This window comes from Nelumbo lutea, chromosome 7, assembly GCF_056320005.1.
Source record: "Nelumbo lutea isolate HS-2025 chromosome 7, American lotus-T2T, whole genome shotgun sequence".
Classification (NCBI taxonomy): domain Eukaryota; kingdom Viridiplantae; phylum Streptophyta; class Magnoliopsida; order Proteales; family Nelumbonaceae; genus Nelumbo; species Nelumbo lutea.
In genome coordinates, this window is record NC_142690.1 from 51,146,616 (window position 1) to 51,167,956 (window position 21,341).

Below are 21,341 nucleotides of genomic sequence, written 5' to 3' on the forward strand. Positions count from 1 at the left end.
AGTTGAACCTTTCAAGGTATATTGGTACTATTAAATTGTAATTGTGATGCCAGGCAGGGGTGGCCACGAGCCGAGCTATTCATGTACTGCTCGAGCTCGGCTCGGTTTAGTTTTAACCGAACTTCGAGCCAAGTTCAAACCCAATTTACAGGCTCGATTAATAAACAAGTTGAGCTCAAGCCTAATAGAGATCGGCCCGCAAACCAAGCTCGAACATATATACATGTATATATAATTTTTTTATTCTTTAAAACATTTTTGCTAAAATTGAGCTCGAGCTCAATGTTATAGCTCAAAGCAAGCTCAAGCCTTATACTACATTGGCGAGCTAAACTCGGGCCTCGTATTATTCGGCTCGGCTCGACTCAAATCCACCCCTAGTGCCAAGTAAAGCTCCTAATAAATGGTTGGTAGATAAATTATAAAAGAAAGCGCCTTCTCCCCGGAAGTTTGCTCCACTCAACGGAGCAGGGTGATGTGAAAATGGGTAATCAATTGCATTCGAAATTCTTATCCCTCGCCCTTAGGAGCTTCAGAATTACTATTCGCACTCTGATTCTCAAATCGCATGCCAATATTGAATTTGGTAGTGCTAATTCCTAGATTAATTTATTATTGCTTACTCTATGAGTGCATATTCCATCACTTGGGGGTGTTAAGACAAAATCAACCAGGTTGTCGAACACCCCCTTAATTATAAGCTTTCGGTCCGTAGTAATTAGTAAGAGAAGAAAAAAAAGAAAAAAGGGACAATATATACCCCAATCCCAATGTCGATTGATCCCAGCTATATGGTTGTCTGGCCCCGGACACCAATGACCAAGCCATCTGGGATCTTGGGAAGCCAGATGGTAGAATGGGTAAGGTCAAAAACCTTTGGCATTTTTTTTCACAAACCGCTATATGGGGTCTTAGTAGACAGCAACTAGGATCAAATTCCAAGACAAACAACCCAAACTCCATGGGGATTATTTTACAAATAGATTCAACTGTTGTAAGTCGAAAGTCCCAAACTGGAATGTCGAAGCTTCAGGCAACCAGAACATCCCATATTTCATTAGGAAACAACCCAACCTTGTTCGGTTTGGGGCGGAGACCCCTGTTAATGGCAGCAAAGTTTGATTTCCCAAAATGGATGGGCCTGGGTTGGAACCTCAGAAAACACTTAAAAAGATGCTTTAGGCTACATGTTGGCATTGTTCTCTCATTCACTGATTGAAAATTACTTGACAAATACCATTTATCCAACACACATGGTAAAAACTCGAATAATGTCCATAAGAAAACAAAACCACGTTAAACATCTCTGGCGTAACACAAAAGCAAATTGTTCAAGAAACAAACTACCTGGTACAAAATATCAAAACGTTTATGACCTTCAAGCTCATGTAAATCCTAAACGAAAATTGGGCAACAATTGCTGCCCAGGACTCAAAAACCAAAAACCACATTGAAGAAATTAAAAATCAGCAAGTAGATGCTGAAGTCCTCGTACATGATCAGACAACTTATAGCTTGTCCTCGTACTCTGAGAGTGGAGTCATCTGCTCCTTCAAGCCCTTTCTCTTTCTGATGTCAGCAACCAGCTGTGCTGCTTGGGTTCCAGGCTCCAACGGGTCAGAGGACATCATGTCCCAATGGTCAAATACACACTGGGGGAAAGCCTGCCCTGATGTTGCAGCCCTAAGAGTACCAGAGAACCCGAAAGACTCTATGACAGGCAGGTAGGCCTTGATATTGTAGAGTGGGGTACCTGGCCTCTGCATTTCCTCAAAGACATGGCCACGCTTCTGGTTGAGAACACCATAAATGCCACCAAGAGCCTGCTCTGGCGCCTGAATCTCGACCAGATACACAGGCTCCAAAAGCCTTGGCTTGGCAGTGAGCTGAGAAGCATAGAAGACCCTCCTGGCAGTTGGGATGATCTGTCCACCTCCTCTGTGAATGGCATCAGCATGTAGTACCACATCACACACCTCAAAGCAAATACCCCTCATGTTCTCTTCAGCTAAAGCTCCCTCCTTTGAAGCCCACTGGAACCCAGCAACGACAGAGTCCTTAATTTCATTTAGATACTGTACTCCCTTACACATATCAACAACCATATTGGGTCCAATGGTCTCAGGACCAAAACACCAGATCTTCTTGGCAATATCCTTGTCCCATCCAAACTCTTCAGACAAAATCTTTCCTCGAACCTTGGGATCATCTCTTGGACCAATGCGGCCATCATCAATGGCCTCAGCAAGTCCTTCCTCCATAGGTCGTGCCTCCATGTATAAACGGTTATGCTTGTTTGGTGACTTGCTCATCACAGTCCTGCATGACTTCTCATGAACAGTCTCTCTGAAAGACACAACTGGGTCAGATTGTACGATCTCAGCCCCACCCATGAAATCATCTTGCAGATCCTTCAAACAAATCTCAAGGTGGAGTTCTCCAGCACCAGCAATGATGTGCTCACCAGATTCTTCAATTGTACACACCACCATAGGATCAGACTTGGCTAGTCGTTTTAGACCCTCAACAAGCTTAGGAAGGTCAGAGGCAACTTTACACTGCACAGCAACACGAACAACAGGAGAGACAGAGAACTTCATGGCACGAATAGGATGGGCATCAACTTCCTTCTCGTTGGTCAGTGTTGCATTCTTGGTGATAAATTGGTCAAGACCAACCATGGCAACTGTGTTACCACAGGGAACATCTTCAACTGACTCCTGCCTCTTTCCCATCCAAATAACAGTTCTCTGCACACTCTTAACATACAAGTCCTTCTTCTGACCAGGAACATAGTTTGGTCCCATGATTCTGACCTTCAAACCAGTTGAGACCCTTCCAGAGAAGACACGGCCAAAAGCAAAGAACCTACCTTTGTCAGATGCCGGAATCATTTTTGATACGTAAAGCATCAGAGGCCCTTCAGGATCACAGTTCCTAATGGCAGTAGCATAGATATCATCAAGAGGACCTTCATACAAGTTCTCAACACGATATTTCTGAGCTTTGGCAGGTGAAGGAAGGTGAAAGATCATCATTTCCAAGAGGGCACTACTGGCAGGCAGCCAAGTTTGCATCACACGCTTCATCAAAGCCTTTCCAACCAATTCCTTCTCTTCAGTCTTCATAGTGACACCAAGTTTCTGCAACATAGGCCACAGCTTGTCCTTCTGATCATTCATGCAAGTATTGATGATCTGCTTTATGGGTTCATAACAAAATTGAACAAAACCTCGCTTGCAGGTAGGAGAGCCAGTATTCTTACTGGTCCACTTCTTGGTAGCAGGGTCAAAGAAGTTCTCACCCCAGAGTCTCTCCATCATCTTTGCCTCATCAACCCCAAACTTGGAAGCATACATCTTGGCAAAGTTGGTAAGTGTAAAAGCCCAGCCATGCAGACCAGCAGAAAATGCAACTGTTCCTTTCTCTGGGTAAACCTGAACATCGCCAAGGAGAGGATCTTCATATGTAGCCATAATAACATTGGCATTCTCAATCACTCTTTGAAAAGTCTGATAAGCCTCTTCCCCATCAACCTGGAGCTCAAGGAAGCACCTGTCCATCTTGTTTACAGTCAAGACAGGTCTAATCCTCTCACCAAGGGCCTGTCGGAGGACAGTTTCGGTCTGGACACATACACCCTCAACACAATCAACCACCACCAGTGCACCATCAGTAATTCGGAGAGCAGCCGTGACCTCAGATGAGAAATCAACATGCCCAGGGGAATCAATGAGGTTTATAAGGTACTCATTCCCTTGTCTTTCACCCTTGTAGTTCTTCAGAGATTCATCAGTCATCTCATAATACAGAGAAATACCAGTAGATTTAATAGTAATGCCACGCTCTGCTTCATCTTGGCGTGTATCTGTCATCCGAACATCTCCTGCAACTTCCTGAGCAATGATACCGGCTGCCGCCACAAGAGAATCGGTGAGTGTAGACTTCCCTGCCAATTGCCAAGAGACAGAGAGAACAAACATCAGTAATATCTCCAAGAGATATAACATTAAAGGACTTTTTAAATCTTTTTGGGGGGGAAGGAGAGGGGCTTTGTCTAAGGGTGAAACCAAGTCATAACAGAAGGCCTCTTCCAACCTTAAATATATCTGAACCATCAGGGAAATAAATTTAAAACTTTCATAAGTTGACAACTGTAGGCACTATCACTTATGTCAATATGAAAAGGTTTCTTTCATAAGGTCCACATCCATCAAAGAAGGAAAATAAAAGTAATGCATGCATCCCATGTTTATGAGTTGCACGATACAAAGACCATTGTAGAAAAACAATTTGCTTAACAGATACCAAACCATTAAAAGAAAGGACCTCTTTCCTGAATAAACAGCAGGCTAGGATTCTTTAGTTGGAAATACATTCAAAACTTGAAAGAAAATTACAATAAAACACTATACCATGATCAACGTGAGCAATCACAGACATATTACGGATGTTGTGTTTCAGGTCCATAATCCTGCGAAGCTCCTCTACTGTAAATTTCACCTGCAGATACCCAAAGAATACCATCAATGCAGATCAAGAAATAAATAACATGCATCAAAGCAAATATAACTTGATTAAAGGCTTTCACAGAGGTATATAGATAATTGTTTTACCATCTTGATGGATTTTTGTTATCACCCTTTGAAGAACCTGCAATGTTTAAAGAGGAAAAACCATCTGTTATCCATCAAAACATCATAAATAAACTTATAAACGAACAACCAATAAGAGAATAGAGATTGAAGATATTCTAAAAATGAGAGAACTTCAGTAATATCTGAGAAAATCCCATATAGATGCCTAAAGTTAAATTAGTCCCATTTGAAATGATCACATCCTCATTTAACAAAGTATACACAAATAGATGGACAATAAAGTATGTTAAACCTGTATAATAATTATTAATAGAGATTATTAACCTCTTTTTGCTCATGAGAAATAAAGTACCAGAAGATGGTTAGTACAGCACAACAAGCAAAACCATAAGAAGCCATTTCATACTGGTGAAATCTATTGTACTAATCTATACTTCTGAAACATCAACACCGCCCATTAATAAACCACCAGTATGAACCAACCAATAGAACTTTTAAAAATCACCACAGGAAGAGAGAAGCTGAAGGACACTGCAACATCATGGGCCCAACTACTCTAGATTCCACAAAACCTATTACATAATATTTTCTGACAGTTCTACGTGATATCTAATACATTAAACTACTACAGCTGCTAAGCCACAGGAAGTAATAATGCCCGTAGATATTAGTATATCGCGTATCATTTGCAACATGCATGTACACCCACAAATATGCAGTGCCCAGATGATAAAAAGATAGATACGAAAGATATTTCGTGTTTTTGATGGGTAAGAATGATATCATTTAATCATAATGCAATTAATCATATCAAGTATTATTGGCAGTAAATAGTAACTATATCATATTGAAATTCCATGTAAAGCATTAATTGGCGTCAAAGAAAAAAGCAACCCTAGAATTTTAAAATCCAATCATTAAACCAACATATGCTTCACGGACACAAATAATTGTTGGATGCAGTCATCACTCCTGAGATACTTGTTCTTTAATTATAATAGCTTTTCTTTCACATTTCATATAAAAAGCAGATACAGTCTAACAATCTATACTAATAAATGTTTGGATCATCTTCAATGAATTGTCACTTGCATGATGAGTACATAAAACTACATCAACTACTAAGATCTAAAACTGTAAAAGGCGTCCACATTATCGGAAAAAGGACCATTACCCAATAATGGTTACACCGATCTACAGTCTTGCGAGGAATTCAAACCCAGAAACGAAAAGTCAAACGGATAAATTCTAAAGACACCCACCAGATCTACATCATCATATTCAAATAAAAAGGTAGAACCCACATCAACAACAACAACAGGACATAAGAAACCAAAGCCAAAGTAAATGAACTGCAGTCCTTCGACCAATCAAATCAAGAAAAAACGATCGGCAAACGCACAAAGGAGACTAACAGAAGGAAATGGATGGAAGAACATCTGAAAACGGTGTCAGAGTTTTACCTGGAAGGAGGAGGAAGAGAGGGGCGAAAAGCAGACGAGGAGCTCCGAGTCGCCTTTGCGGGAAGCTGAGAATGGATGTGAGGGGAAACGAGAGATGAGAAACCCTACAACTAATAACTAATCTAAACTCCCACTAGTGTTCACCGTTGGATGCTAATGAAGATTTTTTAGCCGTTGATGGAAAAAGATATTTAATGCGCACCTTTGAGAAATATCAATGTATGAATGAAAGGACAATATTATAGGGATACTTTAGTAATAAAACTATCTGCACTTTTGTCCTCATGTCCTCATCTGATTGGTTGGCACATTTATCATACCGGTTGATTGGTGACAGTGGTTTTTTTCTGAATATAATATCTTTTCGATATCATGGTTGAACTTTAAAAATAAAATATTGGGTGGGTTTGGGTTGAGTTTCAACCCAATTTACTTGATCTGCTAATCCATTAATGACCCATTATAAATAGTTAAATGGATTGGGTTTAACTCAAACCCTCCATAATCCAATACATTAATTTTTCATTCATTAAATGAGGCATACATAAATTCTAGAAAAATATAACATAAAGTATAAAAAATATAGAACATATATATATATATAATAGAAAATGCAAAAAAAGTGGCATAAATTAAAGAAAAATAAATATTGTAAAGAAATTAATAGAAGAAACTTAGAAAATGAAGAAAAATAACATAAATTACTAAAAACAAAGAAATACACAGAAAATAACAATTACAAAATGAAGAAAAATAACATAAATTACATTCCTGAACTTTAGGTGGTGGATCTATGTTTACTTTGGAACTTGTATTGTCTTGCCAAGGTGAAGAGCTCATTGAACATTAAAGGTAAGAATTCCACTGACCCATATGTGCTTCCTAATTCCTGATTTCCTAATTTCCAATATTCTTAATTAGGTTCCAGAAATAACAATATTATTAAGGGAAACTCATTATGATGAGGCTCCGAGAGTAATTTTTATACATTGATTTCTTTTCTTGTGCTATCTAAGAAACCCTCACTCCCATACAGATTTCGTATAGAGAGTAAAAGTTGTACATGTATGCAGTTCCAAACCAAATTGCCTAACTAAACGGAAAATCAACCTAACACAAACCGACTTCCCAAAAACCAATATGTATCAACTCAACCATGATTAAATAAATCCTTCATCCATGTTTTCATAATCCATTTCCAGCATTGCAACAAGAAGGAAGATGCATTTCAAATAGGGTTGTAATCGAATCGGATTCAGAGTAGGTTCAGCAAAATCTTACTTTGATCCAATTATGGAAAGTTTGCATCCAAATCCAATCCAAAATCTAATAAGATTTAAAGACTTCATATTCAAATTCATCCTAATGGACTTAGATTGGATTCGGATTTAATTTTTAAAATACAAAAAAAATAAAAAGTTAATTACTTTTCAACCTTTGTATATAATAAATTAATGTAAATATATATATGAAATTTATTATTAATATTATTATTACTATTATTATTATTATTATATGTTCATATATAATATAACTAATAATTAAGCACATGCGTTGCACATGAAAAAAAATTCTTATATCAATTACTTAAATTATAAATATATCATATTTAAGATAGAAATTGAAAATTAGCAAACATAACAATATGATTAAAAATAAACTTTAAATGCATGTAGTTTTACTTGCATAATGTCATAAAAATTGTGTAGAACTAAAGTCAAAATAATTGTGATGTATTCTGAGATAAAATTTGTCTTGACTAATTTGCAATACTATTTTACTTTTGAAGGTTCACATCTATCTTCGTTCTTTTTCAATTTTAATCTTTTTCTTTCTTTTGTTTTTGAATGAGTTGGCATCTTTAATCCATGTTGTTGTTGAGGTGTGTAGTATCCATGTTTCCTTTCTCCATAGCCTTTCCCAATTCTTTCTTGCAAACATGTCTAACTTTGACCTTTTTATTGTTGTTGTTTTCATATTCATATATAGGTGAATTCTTGATCTATTTGTTAGCATACTAAAAATGACTTCTGATATTGATTTTTAGGTGAATTCTTGATCTATTTGTTTTCATATTCATTCATATTCGTACCAATGGCTTCCCGATACACCTATTTACAGGTGTTTTGGGAACCCCACCCCATTTAATAAAAAATATAATTAAAAATAGGCTCAAAACCCAAATTTTGAAAAAAAAAAACTAAAAAAACATAAAAGCGTGTTATTTTAAGTATTGGTACACCCCTGCTAATACACAAGGCCGTATCAATATTTTGAACCTTGCCAATAATAGGACCTTAAGAAGGTAATTCTTGATCCATTTATTGTGGTTGCATTAAAAGCAAACATTGAAGTAATGTGGCTATGATTCTTTAGTCAAAAGGTAATAGGACCTTAAGAAGGTTTTTCTGTTGTAGGAAAAAAAAAGGATATTTAGGAAAAAATAGGCTTACAAATTAGCTATTTCATGACATCATTCAAAATTTCAACTTTCATTGAGAAAAATAAAGTTACCACATGAAACACTAAAGCAATTACTTACAAAATTAGACACAACACTACCAGAACCACCACCTCCATTAAAAACAAACATAAACAAAACTCCTTGGAACACTAAAACCAATACCACAAGACATTAAGATATTGATAAAAAAGACATTGTGTATTGTTAATTCATGTCAACACTACAAAAAATTTCTAATTTCCACCAATCGAATAGTCTTCTTTTTCAAGATCAACTTCCCCCTGAATCACTTCTTCCATTTCAAGTTGAGCAAACCTATTTTTTAGGTTTAAAATCCCAACCCTTAGTACTTCAACATGATTTTCAAATTGTCTACACTTCCAATGATAACTCTCTAACTACTCATAATTGAAATAAAAAATTCTTATGTTGATGTAATCAATTATTTTTCTTCACTACTTCCAAAGATGTATCTTGTTCTAATTCTTTCTTGTTAGGTGTTATTTTTCCATAAAACCTCCATGTGTCTTCTTCAAGTCTAATAATAACTATAGCTCTAAAGTCTTTACCAACGTCTTCGACAATCATTCTTGGAGGTGGAATTCGTAATTGGGTACTCAACTCATTCAATAAGTTCTTGAAGGCAACACTGACTTCAAATGATCCAACCATTATTCTGCAATACGTAACAAGAATATAATGCACAACGTGGTTTTGAAAACTAGACCAGACAGGATGTTCATAGTGGTTGACCTAGGAACCGATCAAGTAACCAGTTCCATTTCCCTTAAAACCTCTCTTGGGCCAAAAACTTTGATTTGATCAATAACCCACTGATTCAAGCGGTTGAACCGTCAACCCAAACAATGGTTTTGACCATTTTTATTTTAATTATTTTTTAATTTTTTATTTTGTTAAATTAGAATGGGTTGTTCATTCGAATCGAACAGTTAGATCATTTCAACCCGAGAACCGGTCCCCAAAATGATTCCATGTCTAGTCCGATTTTTAGAACCTTGATGCACAACAAATTCCCCTACTTCTCACATATGGAAAAAGCTTAGGTTTGTGCACACAATACCCAAGTTTGGACCCTAACTTTCCATCTAGCCTACAATAAGATGAAGAGATTAATGTATTCAACGGATCCCACCTGAAATATTAATAATTGGGTCAAAAACCATTTAAAATTCCTAATCGCTTTTTTATCTTCTTTTATCAAAACTTGTGCTTTTAAAGAAAATAATTGAACAAGATTAAAAGTAATGATGAACTTTGGAGTTTATAAATAAGAGTATAAACCAGAAAAGCCCTATAAATGATGCATAAATCAGATGATTCAAGATGCTTGTTTACCATGTCGGTGGGGCTCATTAGACTGGTCACAAATAAGATATATGACTTTGATCAACAGTTAACATATCATGGTGTCCAGACTGGTTATGGGTCCTACCTCCTTGGATCCACACTTTTACATCAATATATATTCAGAATCAAGAGCATCTTGGCTCTATGGCACATACATAATTTGCAACTTGTACCAGTCTTTGAAGAATAATTAAACTCTATGTTACTGGGCCAGACAAAAGTTAAGACATTAGGTGTACCAAAAGTCAATATAATCGTGCATATCTTTTGTGAATTCTATATAGAACTGCTTTTTAAGCAAAACTTTTCCAATTGTCGATCCATGAATTCCGATGCATTTCAACTACACAATGTATTAGTCTTCACTCAAAAGTAGTGTTCAAATGAAACCACATATTCGGATGTATCCGTGTTAGTTCCACACCATCATCACTCCATTGACGAATATTTTATTTTCACCAATGTAATGAGTAATGACCAAGTGTGAGCCTCGCACCCGCTTGTGTACTGTAAAAGAAGAACTGGGTTTGGGTCAGTCAGGTTGCACTGATTCTTTCTTGGTTACTAAAGTGAAAATTATTGGAATCGATTCCGATACCACTATGAAGCCCTATTTCCTAACAATGACACTAGTTCATGTTAACAAAACCACCTAAATTGTCTCCTACGTGCTACATCTATGACAATGCCAATGATGGCAAGTTTACTTGTTTGTTTCTCTTTTAGTTGTAGCACCATAAAAACCTATCTATGCATACACCATACATCTAGAACATCATCAGTTCAAATGAAGATGGGCCCCTCATCTCTTCAGCATTTACCAAACCTAGCTACCTATCCAAAATGATCTTTATTTTCTTCTTCACTATCCAATTCAGCAAAGCCTTATCTGAAGTCACATAGACCTGAATTGGGAGGTGCTGCAACCTGAAGCTTGTGGGTTCACAAATTGAATAAAGTGAGTCTTGTGACCATATATTATAGATGGTAGGCACCTATGGCTATGGAGTTACATAATTGGACAATATTTAATTTTTGGCCCTTTGTAGAATTTCAACAAGAAACTTGAAAAACAAAAGAGTAGAAGAAACTGAAGAGGAGACAAGCTCGTACAATTTCATGAATAAATTTCAGTTAAAACACATATGCTCAATTTTGGATCTCCCATGAATTAAATAACTATAACTTAATAGTTGTTCTTAAAAGCAACCACACATTACTTTTTCACCCTAACATGACATTCAACAAGAAGTTAAACAGAGGGCAATAGATGTCTTAAAATTTACCTATTTTTTAACTCATTTATTATCATTAACCGATTGTCCTAACTGCCCTCATTCTCATATCAATAAATTTAAAATAAAGGGGTAAATTTTGTCATAAAAAAATCTATAAATATTCTGAAGCTATTTGTGTTTTTTAAAGTAGTATAAATATATAAAAATATGTTTTATAATTTTAAATATGATTACATAAATTTTATATATTAAATCAATAAATATTATAATATAATTGGATTTAGATTTTAGTCAAATAGAATGGAGTCAAATCCGAATCTGATATGATTATTTAATTGGATGTAGATTATAAAATCCGAATCCGAGATAATTGGATCAGACGGTTCAGGTCTCAAATTTTTTAATATCATCGGCAAGCCTAATTTCAAATAGAACCAGCCTTTTTAAACACCCACAGTCAAAGTACGATGGGAAATTGAGATTTCTCTCCAAACTGAAAAGAAAATTAGATTGATGACCTTATTGGATGCCCATTGGATACCCATGACCCAACCCACCCAATCCATTAAAATTTTTTATTGGGTATGACCTGCTTGCCAATGACCCAAGATTAACAAATACGACCCAACCCACTACTAAAATGGGTGGGTTGGGTTGTAAATTGCCACCACTAGATATTGCACAATAATTTTGTCATACACATTTTGTAGTACCAAATGTGATGTCAAGTCTAGTGGTTTTGGTTTTTGGATTGTGGATAAATCAGGTTTCTTTTTGTTTGCAAAATATGGGTCGTGCAAGGTTGTGCTTTTTAGATTATGTTAAAGGTATTGGCTATTTTGAAGTGTTATTTATCTGTTATAAACTTGGGGGCTTCAAGTACCTTAGTATTGAATATGACTATCGATATTGTGAATGTTATTAATCAGAAATCGTTTGCCTATTTGCCTATAATGTGGCCATTACTACAAATGGTGCAACTCATGAGCTGTTAGCAAAAGGAATTGTTGATTGGAGGAGTCTTCCATTGTGGCTTCTTCCTTATTTGTTTGACGGTGCAAAAAGAGTTAGAAAGTGAGGTTTCAAAGCCTCAGGGTTTATGTTGTGTTTTTTGTTCTTTTTGCTTGTCTTTTATTTTTTTCGTTTAAAAGAATGTAGAGTCATATCCATTAGTAATAACTAATAAATAATTAATAATACAAATAATAATTACTATAAATAACTTTATAAATAGTACACATCACAAATAACAAAAAATAATATGAATTGGAAACACATTATGTTTTCCTAAGAACAATATTTTCTAATTTACATTAATTTGAAATTTGAATTAAATTGTTGACTTACATTAATTTATGTTTTCTTCCATTATGTGTTTTTCTTGTGAGAAATGATGTAATATTACATTTTTAATGTAAGTTTTCTATATATGTATATATCTTTTCCATGTTGATGCCTATCTCAACATTAGTTTTGAAACCTTGTTACTAAAAAAATTGAAACCATCATATATTTAACTAGTTTGGTGAAACCATAGGCATCATAGATTTTGTCTTATTTTTATAATGCTAACACAAATATTGTATAAAAAGTAAACAACGATTATGGATTAATGCAAAAATACCCACAAATGAATATATACCATTGTTCTACAAAATAACTTGTTTATAGTATAATGGGTTAAATTATACCATTCTATACAAGTATTATCCTTGTTTATTACCAAGATATTCTAATGGCCATGATTCTATAGGATTAGGGGTATAAACAATTTGCTATATTGTTGTTTTAAAAGAGGGCCAATGTAAGACTCGATTTCATTGTCTTCATTTTTCTCAATAAATTGTTGGCATATGAATTTGAAAATGTAAAAAGTAAATTAATATTGAGATGGAATTTATGATATGAGCACATAATATTACATTTCAAATATGCACACAATTAAATTCAAAGTGTTAGACATTAATACATATGCATATGTGCTAACGTATAAGAACTTTTCATTTTCCAACTTTTAACATTCCCTTTCAATTAAAAGGCACCTATACACATTTATTACTTATGAAAATAAAACAAAAAATAATTATGTACATATTATAAAGAATATATAATTATCCCAACCTAGAAAAATTATGTTTCAAGATTTATATACAACATTGCATATCAAACCACCTTCAAGTAATTAATGAATACAAAGTATAGTCCCATCACTCCGGATAGTTTCACTATATATTTGAAAATCATATTAATAAATTAAAAAATTAAGCTAGATTATTTATTAAAGCTCAATGAGCATTTAACAACCTTGTAATTGGTGTGATAAATCTTTTTAATAATTTTATGTTGGCTCTAAACCAAATGGTCTTTATGGTTACATGCCCACCATAATCCTTTCCTATCGATGAACTTGACTATAAAATGTTAAAAAATTGTTTTACAAAATCATTATTCCAATTAATAAAAATGTTATGAAAATATGCCTCATTCTCCAATGTTGGTGTTGTACTATTCACATTAATTATGGGAATTTCCTCATTTTCTTTGTTACTTTACTAACAAATGATGGGCATAAAGTAGAACCTTTCTTTGTCTCTTTCCCATGCCACGTGGAGATAAAGTAAAACCTTTCTCTCTTTCTCGCCTAGACCAAACATTCCTAACAATATTGATATCATCCCCTACATGATCATCGGGCTCAAAAACCATTTGTTTATATTGATTTTCCCTTCCATTGGCGATGGTAACAAAGAATGAAGAGAATTATTATCTTTAGTTAATTGTGTCACCTTTGCCCTAAGATTTTTAACTTTTGATAATAACTTTATATACGAAAAAGCTTCATGCTACTCATCATTTTCAACATTTAGTAGATCATATTCTTCCCCAGATAGGGATGCAAATGGATTGGATCGAATTCGAGTCAAGGTATATCCGAATCTGATATAGTACTATAACAATAAATCCAATCCGATCAGATCTCATAAACATTGATTTGAATTTGAATTTGATGATGAAGTTGGATATTTGGATATGATCCGATCCAATTCAATTTAAAAAATTAATAAATCCTTAAAAGAAATATAAAATTTAACAATTTGAATGAAGAAAAACAAAAAAAAAAAAAACACAAGTATCTTTTCAACTTTTTTTTTTTGAAAAGAAACAAAAATGTACTACACAAAACGAGGGGTAGCACGTCCCCAAAATTCAGCAGAACAAATATGAAGAAGAGAAGAGGGAAGAGATGAGATGCTAAAATCTAGAAAAGAAGAAGAAGAAAGGGCCTCATGAGCCAACCAGTCAGCCACCTGATTTGCTTCTCTGAAAACATGTTGATAATGAAGACCTCCTTCAAAAAGATCTCTCCTCTACAAGCAGTTTGAGATAGTATTGTTTAACTTCCAATGAACATCCACCTTTCTTCTGAGGCAGGAGATGACAAGAGACGAATCTCCCTCTATGATGATAGGAAACTCCCTATAGTTTAGCTTGGACATGGGCTTCACATGTATCATAAGCTTCAGCCTAGTTGATAGAATAGGAACCAAGTTTATAAGCTTTGACCGCTAGTACCTTACCAAGATGGTCCCAAACTATACATGCCACTAAACATTTTCCATCACTATTACGAGAGGCATCAAAATTTATTTTAATAAAACCATACTTTGGAGCATTCCAACTAATTTGTTTCCAAATCTTATGAGATGTGGTAGAAGTACTAAATTTATTCCCATCAAAAGTCTCTGTAAACATATTGAGAGCTCTATCTAACATTATTGGAATGGGAGTAGTACCATCATATTAAAGGTTTTGGAGTTCCTATTTTTCCAGACCACCCATAAAACATAAGTTAGTTTTTCCTTTAGGAATAGAGTTTTGCTTTCTTTTTTAATGCACATTCTTGTTCACCAATAACTGAGATTTTCATTTTCATTTGGGCCCTCCAAGGGTGTGTTTAAAGTAAGCCAAAATTGCTTTATGTGATCACAAATTTAAAAGATATGTTCCATATCTTCCTCAAACCCACAAAAACCGCAAGAGCCATCAATATTAAATCATCTTTTCCTCAAATGTCTTTTAGTAGTCAGTCTATTATTAAACAAAAAAATAGAAATAATTTAATCTTTGGAGGGCATTTCTCTTTTCAACTATTTTTATCATATATATACACATTTTTATAAACAAATAAATAATATACCAAATTACAAAAATATAATATAAATAACATATTTTAAAATAAATAACATATATATTAGATCGGATCCTCTCATATCAGATAGGGTGACCCAAATTCGATTCAATTTTTGATTGGATCCTATTGTTCAATCTAATCCGAAGATCTGGAATGGGATATCCAAATTTGACAAAATATGATCGAACATTATATCGGATTGGATCATGATCTGATCCATTTGCACCCCTACCGTAGAGACAAGAACTAAAATTTCAACAACCTAAAAAAACTCCTTTCAAAACAATCATTTATTTTATATAAGTATAAAATGACATTATAAATAAATCCTCTTTATATTACCCCAACACTAGTAAGCATGGCAATAGCTTCACAATATGTTCTCCAATGATGATATGTTATGTAAGACCATTTTGCAATCCTTAGCAATTTAACATTCACTAAAGTAATCCATATAATTGAATGTTTGAACAACCAAACCTGCATGTACAAAGTACAAGACAATGCCTTATATATATATATATAGCTAAGGTTGTAACCGAATCAAGCTCTAATCAAATAGTTCAGGCTCAAATTTGATTAAGCTTGAATCAAGTTCAAACCTTAGAGTAAGCTCGATTAGTTATTTGAGCTCAACCTCGACCAATAAAAAGTTCAACTTGTAAGCTCGTGGTCTTGGCTTGCTTAACGCATACATACATAAATACACATATATTATAGAATATAAAAATATATTTTATGTAAAAAATATTTTTATATTCTATATATAACATAAGAGTATACTATATATATTATAAAAAATATATCACATATAAAATTAAAAATATATTCATTTTTTAGCTTTCAAGATGAACTCAAGCTCATTGAATATTTAATCAAACCAAGCTCAAACCAAAAAAATATAGTTCGAATCGAACTCAAGCTCAAACTCAAACCTAGTAGAACTTCAATTGAGTCAAGCCAAGACAAGTCAAAATTCAGCTTGACTCGATTGAAACCCTATATATAGTGCTTGTCCAATCATAATCTTTCAATTATTCAATTTTATCTGCATATTCAAACCACTTACAATCAATAACATGGTATGACATTGTTAAAAGGAATTGACCAAATACATATAAGACAAGCAACTTTGGCACATATTCTCTTTTTGCCTTATTTTCTTTGCCTAACAACTCTTCAATTTTGCTTTCTAAGCCCACCACCTCCCACCAAATATTTTAGTTTGACAATCTATTATGTATGAGGCCGTATACAAATCTATAAGACTACCCTCATTAACAAACCTAAAATCAAGGTAACATCAGCCACTATGAATGGGACAAGCTTCCTCCCAAGTCTAAAGGAAGATACTTGCATGTCTTAGCAATGCACAAGTTTACATAAAAGCAACTTATCCAATTTTACATCTAGAAATCTAAGAAAATGTGCAAAGGGAATTTTTTCTTGAAGAAATAGTTGGTTAGCCACGAGTGTGGGGTTCCATACCCACACTCAGGCTCTAGTGAGTGTGGTTTCATACCCACACCTAGTTGTTTCTAATTTCTTTTATTAGTAGTTTCTAATTTCTTTTTAGTAGTTTTAATTTATTTAGTTTCTAATTTCTATTATTAGAAGTTTCTAATTTCTATAAAGTTGGGTCAGCTGGCCTTATTGTTTCTAATTTTTGTTTATTTCCTATTCTTGTAACGATCCTAAAATCTATAAATAAAGGAGTGCATGGGGCAGCAGATCATTCACCACTGAACCCCTTCTTTCTTTTCTCCCCTCTTCACTTTCTCTCTCTCTCTCTCTCTCTCTCTCTCTCTCTCTTTTCTTCTCTTCAAACCTGTAATACAATAAACAATTCTTCTTCTTCTTCTTTCAAGTTGATATCAGAGCAACGGATAGGAGAATTCTGATAGTGTTCATTTTTGCAACAGGTGCAAAGGTTTTTGTATAATCTATGCCATAAGTTTGTGTGAATCCCTTTGCAACTAATCTGGCCTTATACTTCTCTACAGTACCATTAGCATTATATTTTCACAGTAAACATCTGAATCCAACAGGTTTCTTCCCTTCAGGCTGGTTAACTAGTTCCCATGTATTGTTCTTGACAAGAGCATCCATCTCTACTCCCATTGCTTCCTTCCATTCTGGTATCAAAAGAGCTTCTTGCACTTTTTTGGGTACAGGAATAGAAGAAATAAATGCCAAATAAGATCTATAGGATTCTAAGAGACAATTATAAGAAAGGAACCTGGAGATGCAATGGGCAATAGATGTAACGGTGCTTCCCTTTACGAATAGCAATTGGAAGATCAAGGTCATCTGTCGGTGAAGGCTTAACCTCTATAACAGTGGGATCAATAGTGGGAGTAGTAATAATGTCTAGATCTGGAGCTATAGAAGATGTTGGAACTGGCCTGGATTGCTATTGAGTATGATAATCAACTTGCTTCTAACACTTTCTGTGATACACCCTCAACTCCTTGCATTTTTGACAACCTTCTTCGCAACTCCCCCACTTAGTAACCGGGACAGGTAAAGGAACTCTTGGAGCTGAAATTGAAATCCCTTCCTCACTATTCTCCCTCTGAGGAGAAGCCTTATGATAGTAGGGCATATCCTCAAAGAAGGTGACATCCATGGACACAAAGCGCTTCCCTGAAACTGGCTCATAACAACAATATCCCTTTTGATTTTGTGCATGCCCAAGGAAAATACACTTAATGGCTTTGGGATCAAACTTAGAGCAATGAGGTCCAAGGATATGAACAAAACAATTACACCCAAAAGTTTTGAAGGGAATAGTGAATACGTTCTTATTTGGATATAGAAGACTGAACAAGGTTTGCATGTTTACGACCTGTGAAGGAACCCTATTAATGAGGTATATGGCTGTACAGATTGCAACTCCCTAAAAACGTATGGGAACATTGGAGTCGAGCATGATGCTTTTGACTACCTCTAAAATTTGTTTGTTTTTTTCTCTCAGCAACTCCATTTTGCTGAGGTGTGTGAGGATAGGTGCTTTGATGAATGATCCCATGATTAAGGAGATAGGATGCCATGGGATTTGCAAAGTATTCCTTAGCATTATCAAATCTAAGAATCTTGATTTTGGTTTCAAATTGAATTAGTATCATCTAATGGAAAGCTTGGGGCAGAGAGGGGACCTCATCTCAAGAATGCATAAGATAGACCCATGAAAAACCGGTATAATCATCAACAAATAATAAGAAATATCTATACCCCCACATGGTGGGAGTATGGTAGGGCCCCAAACATTGGTATCCACAATCTCAAAAGGAAGGTTGTTTCTTTTATTACTTAAAGGATAAGATTATCTACTATATTCTACAAGTTCACAAATTTCATGTTTTAACCCAAACACTTCTAATTCAAACAAGTTTGCAAAAAGACTCTTTAAAAACCCAAAAGATAAATGACCTAAGCGGTTGTGTCAAAGCATAATCTTACTACAAGATTGAGAAACAAACAATTTTCCTACTTCACTCTACTCCCCTTGTGAATGTTCTACCAAGAAAACTCCATTCATCTCACGGGCAATCCCAATCACCTTCTTCGCTTTTCAGATCCTGAAAAATACATTGATCAGGGAAAAAAGTTACCAAACACGTTTGATTTTTAGTAATACTACTAACTAAAAGTAAATTAGCATTAAGCTTGGGAACATGCAAAGCTGAGGATAGGGTGATGGTATCTAATAATCTGATGTCTCCCTTGCCAGAAATTGGTACAAGAGAGCCATCAGCAATAGAAACTTTGTCTCTCCCGGAGCATAAACAATAGGTGTTAAATAGAGTAAATATGCCGGTCATATGATCTAAAGTACATGAATCTATTACCTACGAAGGTCTAGTATTACTTGGGACAGAAGCATGACAAGTAGTAGCTCTTGTACCTGTATGAGCAAGGGTTGAAGTAGGCTGAGCTGAATTACTAAATTCATTTTCTAGCTGAGTCAGAACAGCTTGGATTGCAATTAGGGTATCTAGAGGAGTGCCTCTTGTGCCTGATGAAGTTGTATTATCAGTGTTGACAGTCATATTAGTATTAGATAAGGGTGCAACTTCCAACAGGTGTCTTTAGTATATTTAGGTTTCTTGTAATGTTCACATACTAAGTCCTACTTAGCTTCCTTTTTCTCCTTATCCTCCTCAGATTTAGGTTTAACTGCTACCAAGGCGAATTCGAAGGGTTATTGTTGCAACACAACCTTTCTCCTACTTTTTTCGCTATGCACTAGGGAATAGGCCTGTGATAAAGTAACACTATCTCTTGTCAACAACTATTATTTCACAATGTCATATTCAGAGTTCAAACCAACTAAGAACTCAAAAACTCTATTAGTTTCAACCTTCTTTCTATATGTTTGTGCATCTTTTTTACTCTTACACTCAATTGTTTCAAGATGGTCAATTTTATGCCACAGGGATTTTAAGGTTGAAAAGTAAAAAAATACATGCTTCTCTCCTTGCCTCAGATTTTTAATCACGTTTTAGCTCATAATCCTTAGCAACATTAAGAGGCTAAGAGTAAGTTTCCTTCATAACATCTCATATTTCCTTAGTTGTTTTAGCCCACAATTAGTTTCGGTTGATATGTGGCTGCACAGAGTTGCATAGACATGTCATCACCAAAAAATTTTCTTGGACCCACCTAGCATAAGTAGGGTCCTCCTTGGAGGGTTCCTTTACGGCATAACAAGAAGTTCAATTCTCCTCTACCCCCAATAGCCATAATAGCTGATTGGGCCTATTCCAACTAGTTTGATCCATCAACCTTAACATATGTAATCTGAAAGGTGTTTTCATTCATGTGACCCGAACCACCAGTCCCAAAAGCACCTTCCTCTTGGTTCTTATACTCCATTCAAAGTTAAGAAGAGGCTTTAAACTATTGTTACAAGAAAAAACTGTATTTCAAGGCTGATAACAGCTGACCTAAACAATGATTTTAAAGTTAGAGAACAATCAACTACTATCTTAGGATTGATATCAATCCTAAGATTTTCTATCCGTACATTTTTTATTGAATAACAAAGTCGTTTTAAGTATCAATGAGAGATGTCCAGGGAGAGGTATACTCTTCAAGAATAATGGTCATATGAAAATAGAAGTGTATACAGATGCGGATTGGGCTATAGGTGTTGATGATAGGAGGTCCACCTCTGGATATTGTTCATTTGTGGGGGAAAATCTTGTTTCCTAGAGAAGCAAACAAAATGTTGCTGCTCGCTCCAGTGCAGAAGCGAAATACAGATCCATGGCCAATGGCGTAGCAGAAGTGTTATGGCTGAGATCCTTGCTTAATGAGTTGGAGGTTAATTATGAGAAGCCTTTGATTCTGTATTATGATAATCAAGTTGCAATTAATATTGCTCACAACCCAATACAGCATGATAGGACTAAGCATATCGAGGTTGACAGACATTTTATCTAAGAGTGAGTCACATCTTAAGAAATATGCCCTCCTTACATTGACTCATACATGCAATTAGCTGATCTCTTCACCAAAGTAGTCACAAAAGGAAAATTGGAGACAGATCTATGCAATTTGGGCATGATAAATATATACTCCCAACTTGAGGTGGAGTGAAGAAATAGTTGGTTAGCCATGAGTGTAATCCCACACTCAGGTTCTAGTATGTGTGGTTTCATACCCACACCTAGTTGTTTCTAATTTCTTTTATTAGTAGTTTCTAATTTCTTTTTAATAGTTCTAATTTCTTTAGTTCCTAATTTCTGTTAAGTTGGGCTATCTGACCTTATTGTTTCTAATTTTTGTTTATTTCCTATTCTTGTAAGGATCCTAAAAGCTATAAATAAAGGATTGTATGGGGTAGCAGGTCATTCACCAATGAGCCACGTCTTTCTTTCCTCCTCTCTTCACTTCTCTCTCTCTCTCTCTCTCTCTCTCTCTCTCTCTCTCTCTCTCTTCTTCTCTTCAAACTTGTAACATAGTAAACAGTTCTTCTTTCAAGTTTTCCATTCCATCTTAAATATCTATTAA

General features: G+C 34.9%; 1 protein-coding gene across 1 annotated transcript; it reads right to left on the bottom strand.

Annotated features, from left to right (window-relative positions):
* Positions 1 to 1,254: 1,254 nt before the first annotated feature.
* Positions 1,255 to 6,216, bottom strand: LOC148846359 (elongation factor 2). Its single transcript, XM_088956243.1, has 4 exons — positions 6,062 to 6,216; positions 4,617 to 4,653; positions 4,416 to 4,503; positions 1,255 to 3,949 (listed from the first exon to the last, which is right to left on the bottom strand). Exons 2-4 carry the CDS (start codon positions 4,617 to 4,619, stop codon positions 1,509 to 1,511), a joined length of 2,532 nt encoding a protein of 843 aa, XP_088812369.1. The 5' UTR covers positions 4,620 to 4,653; positions 6,062 to 6,216; the 3' UTR covers positions 1,255 to 1,508.
* Positions 6,217 to 21,341: the final 15,125 nt, after the last annotated feature.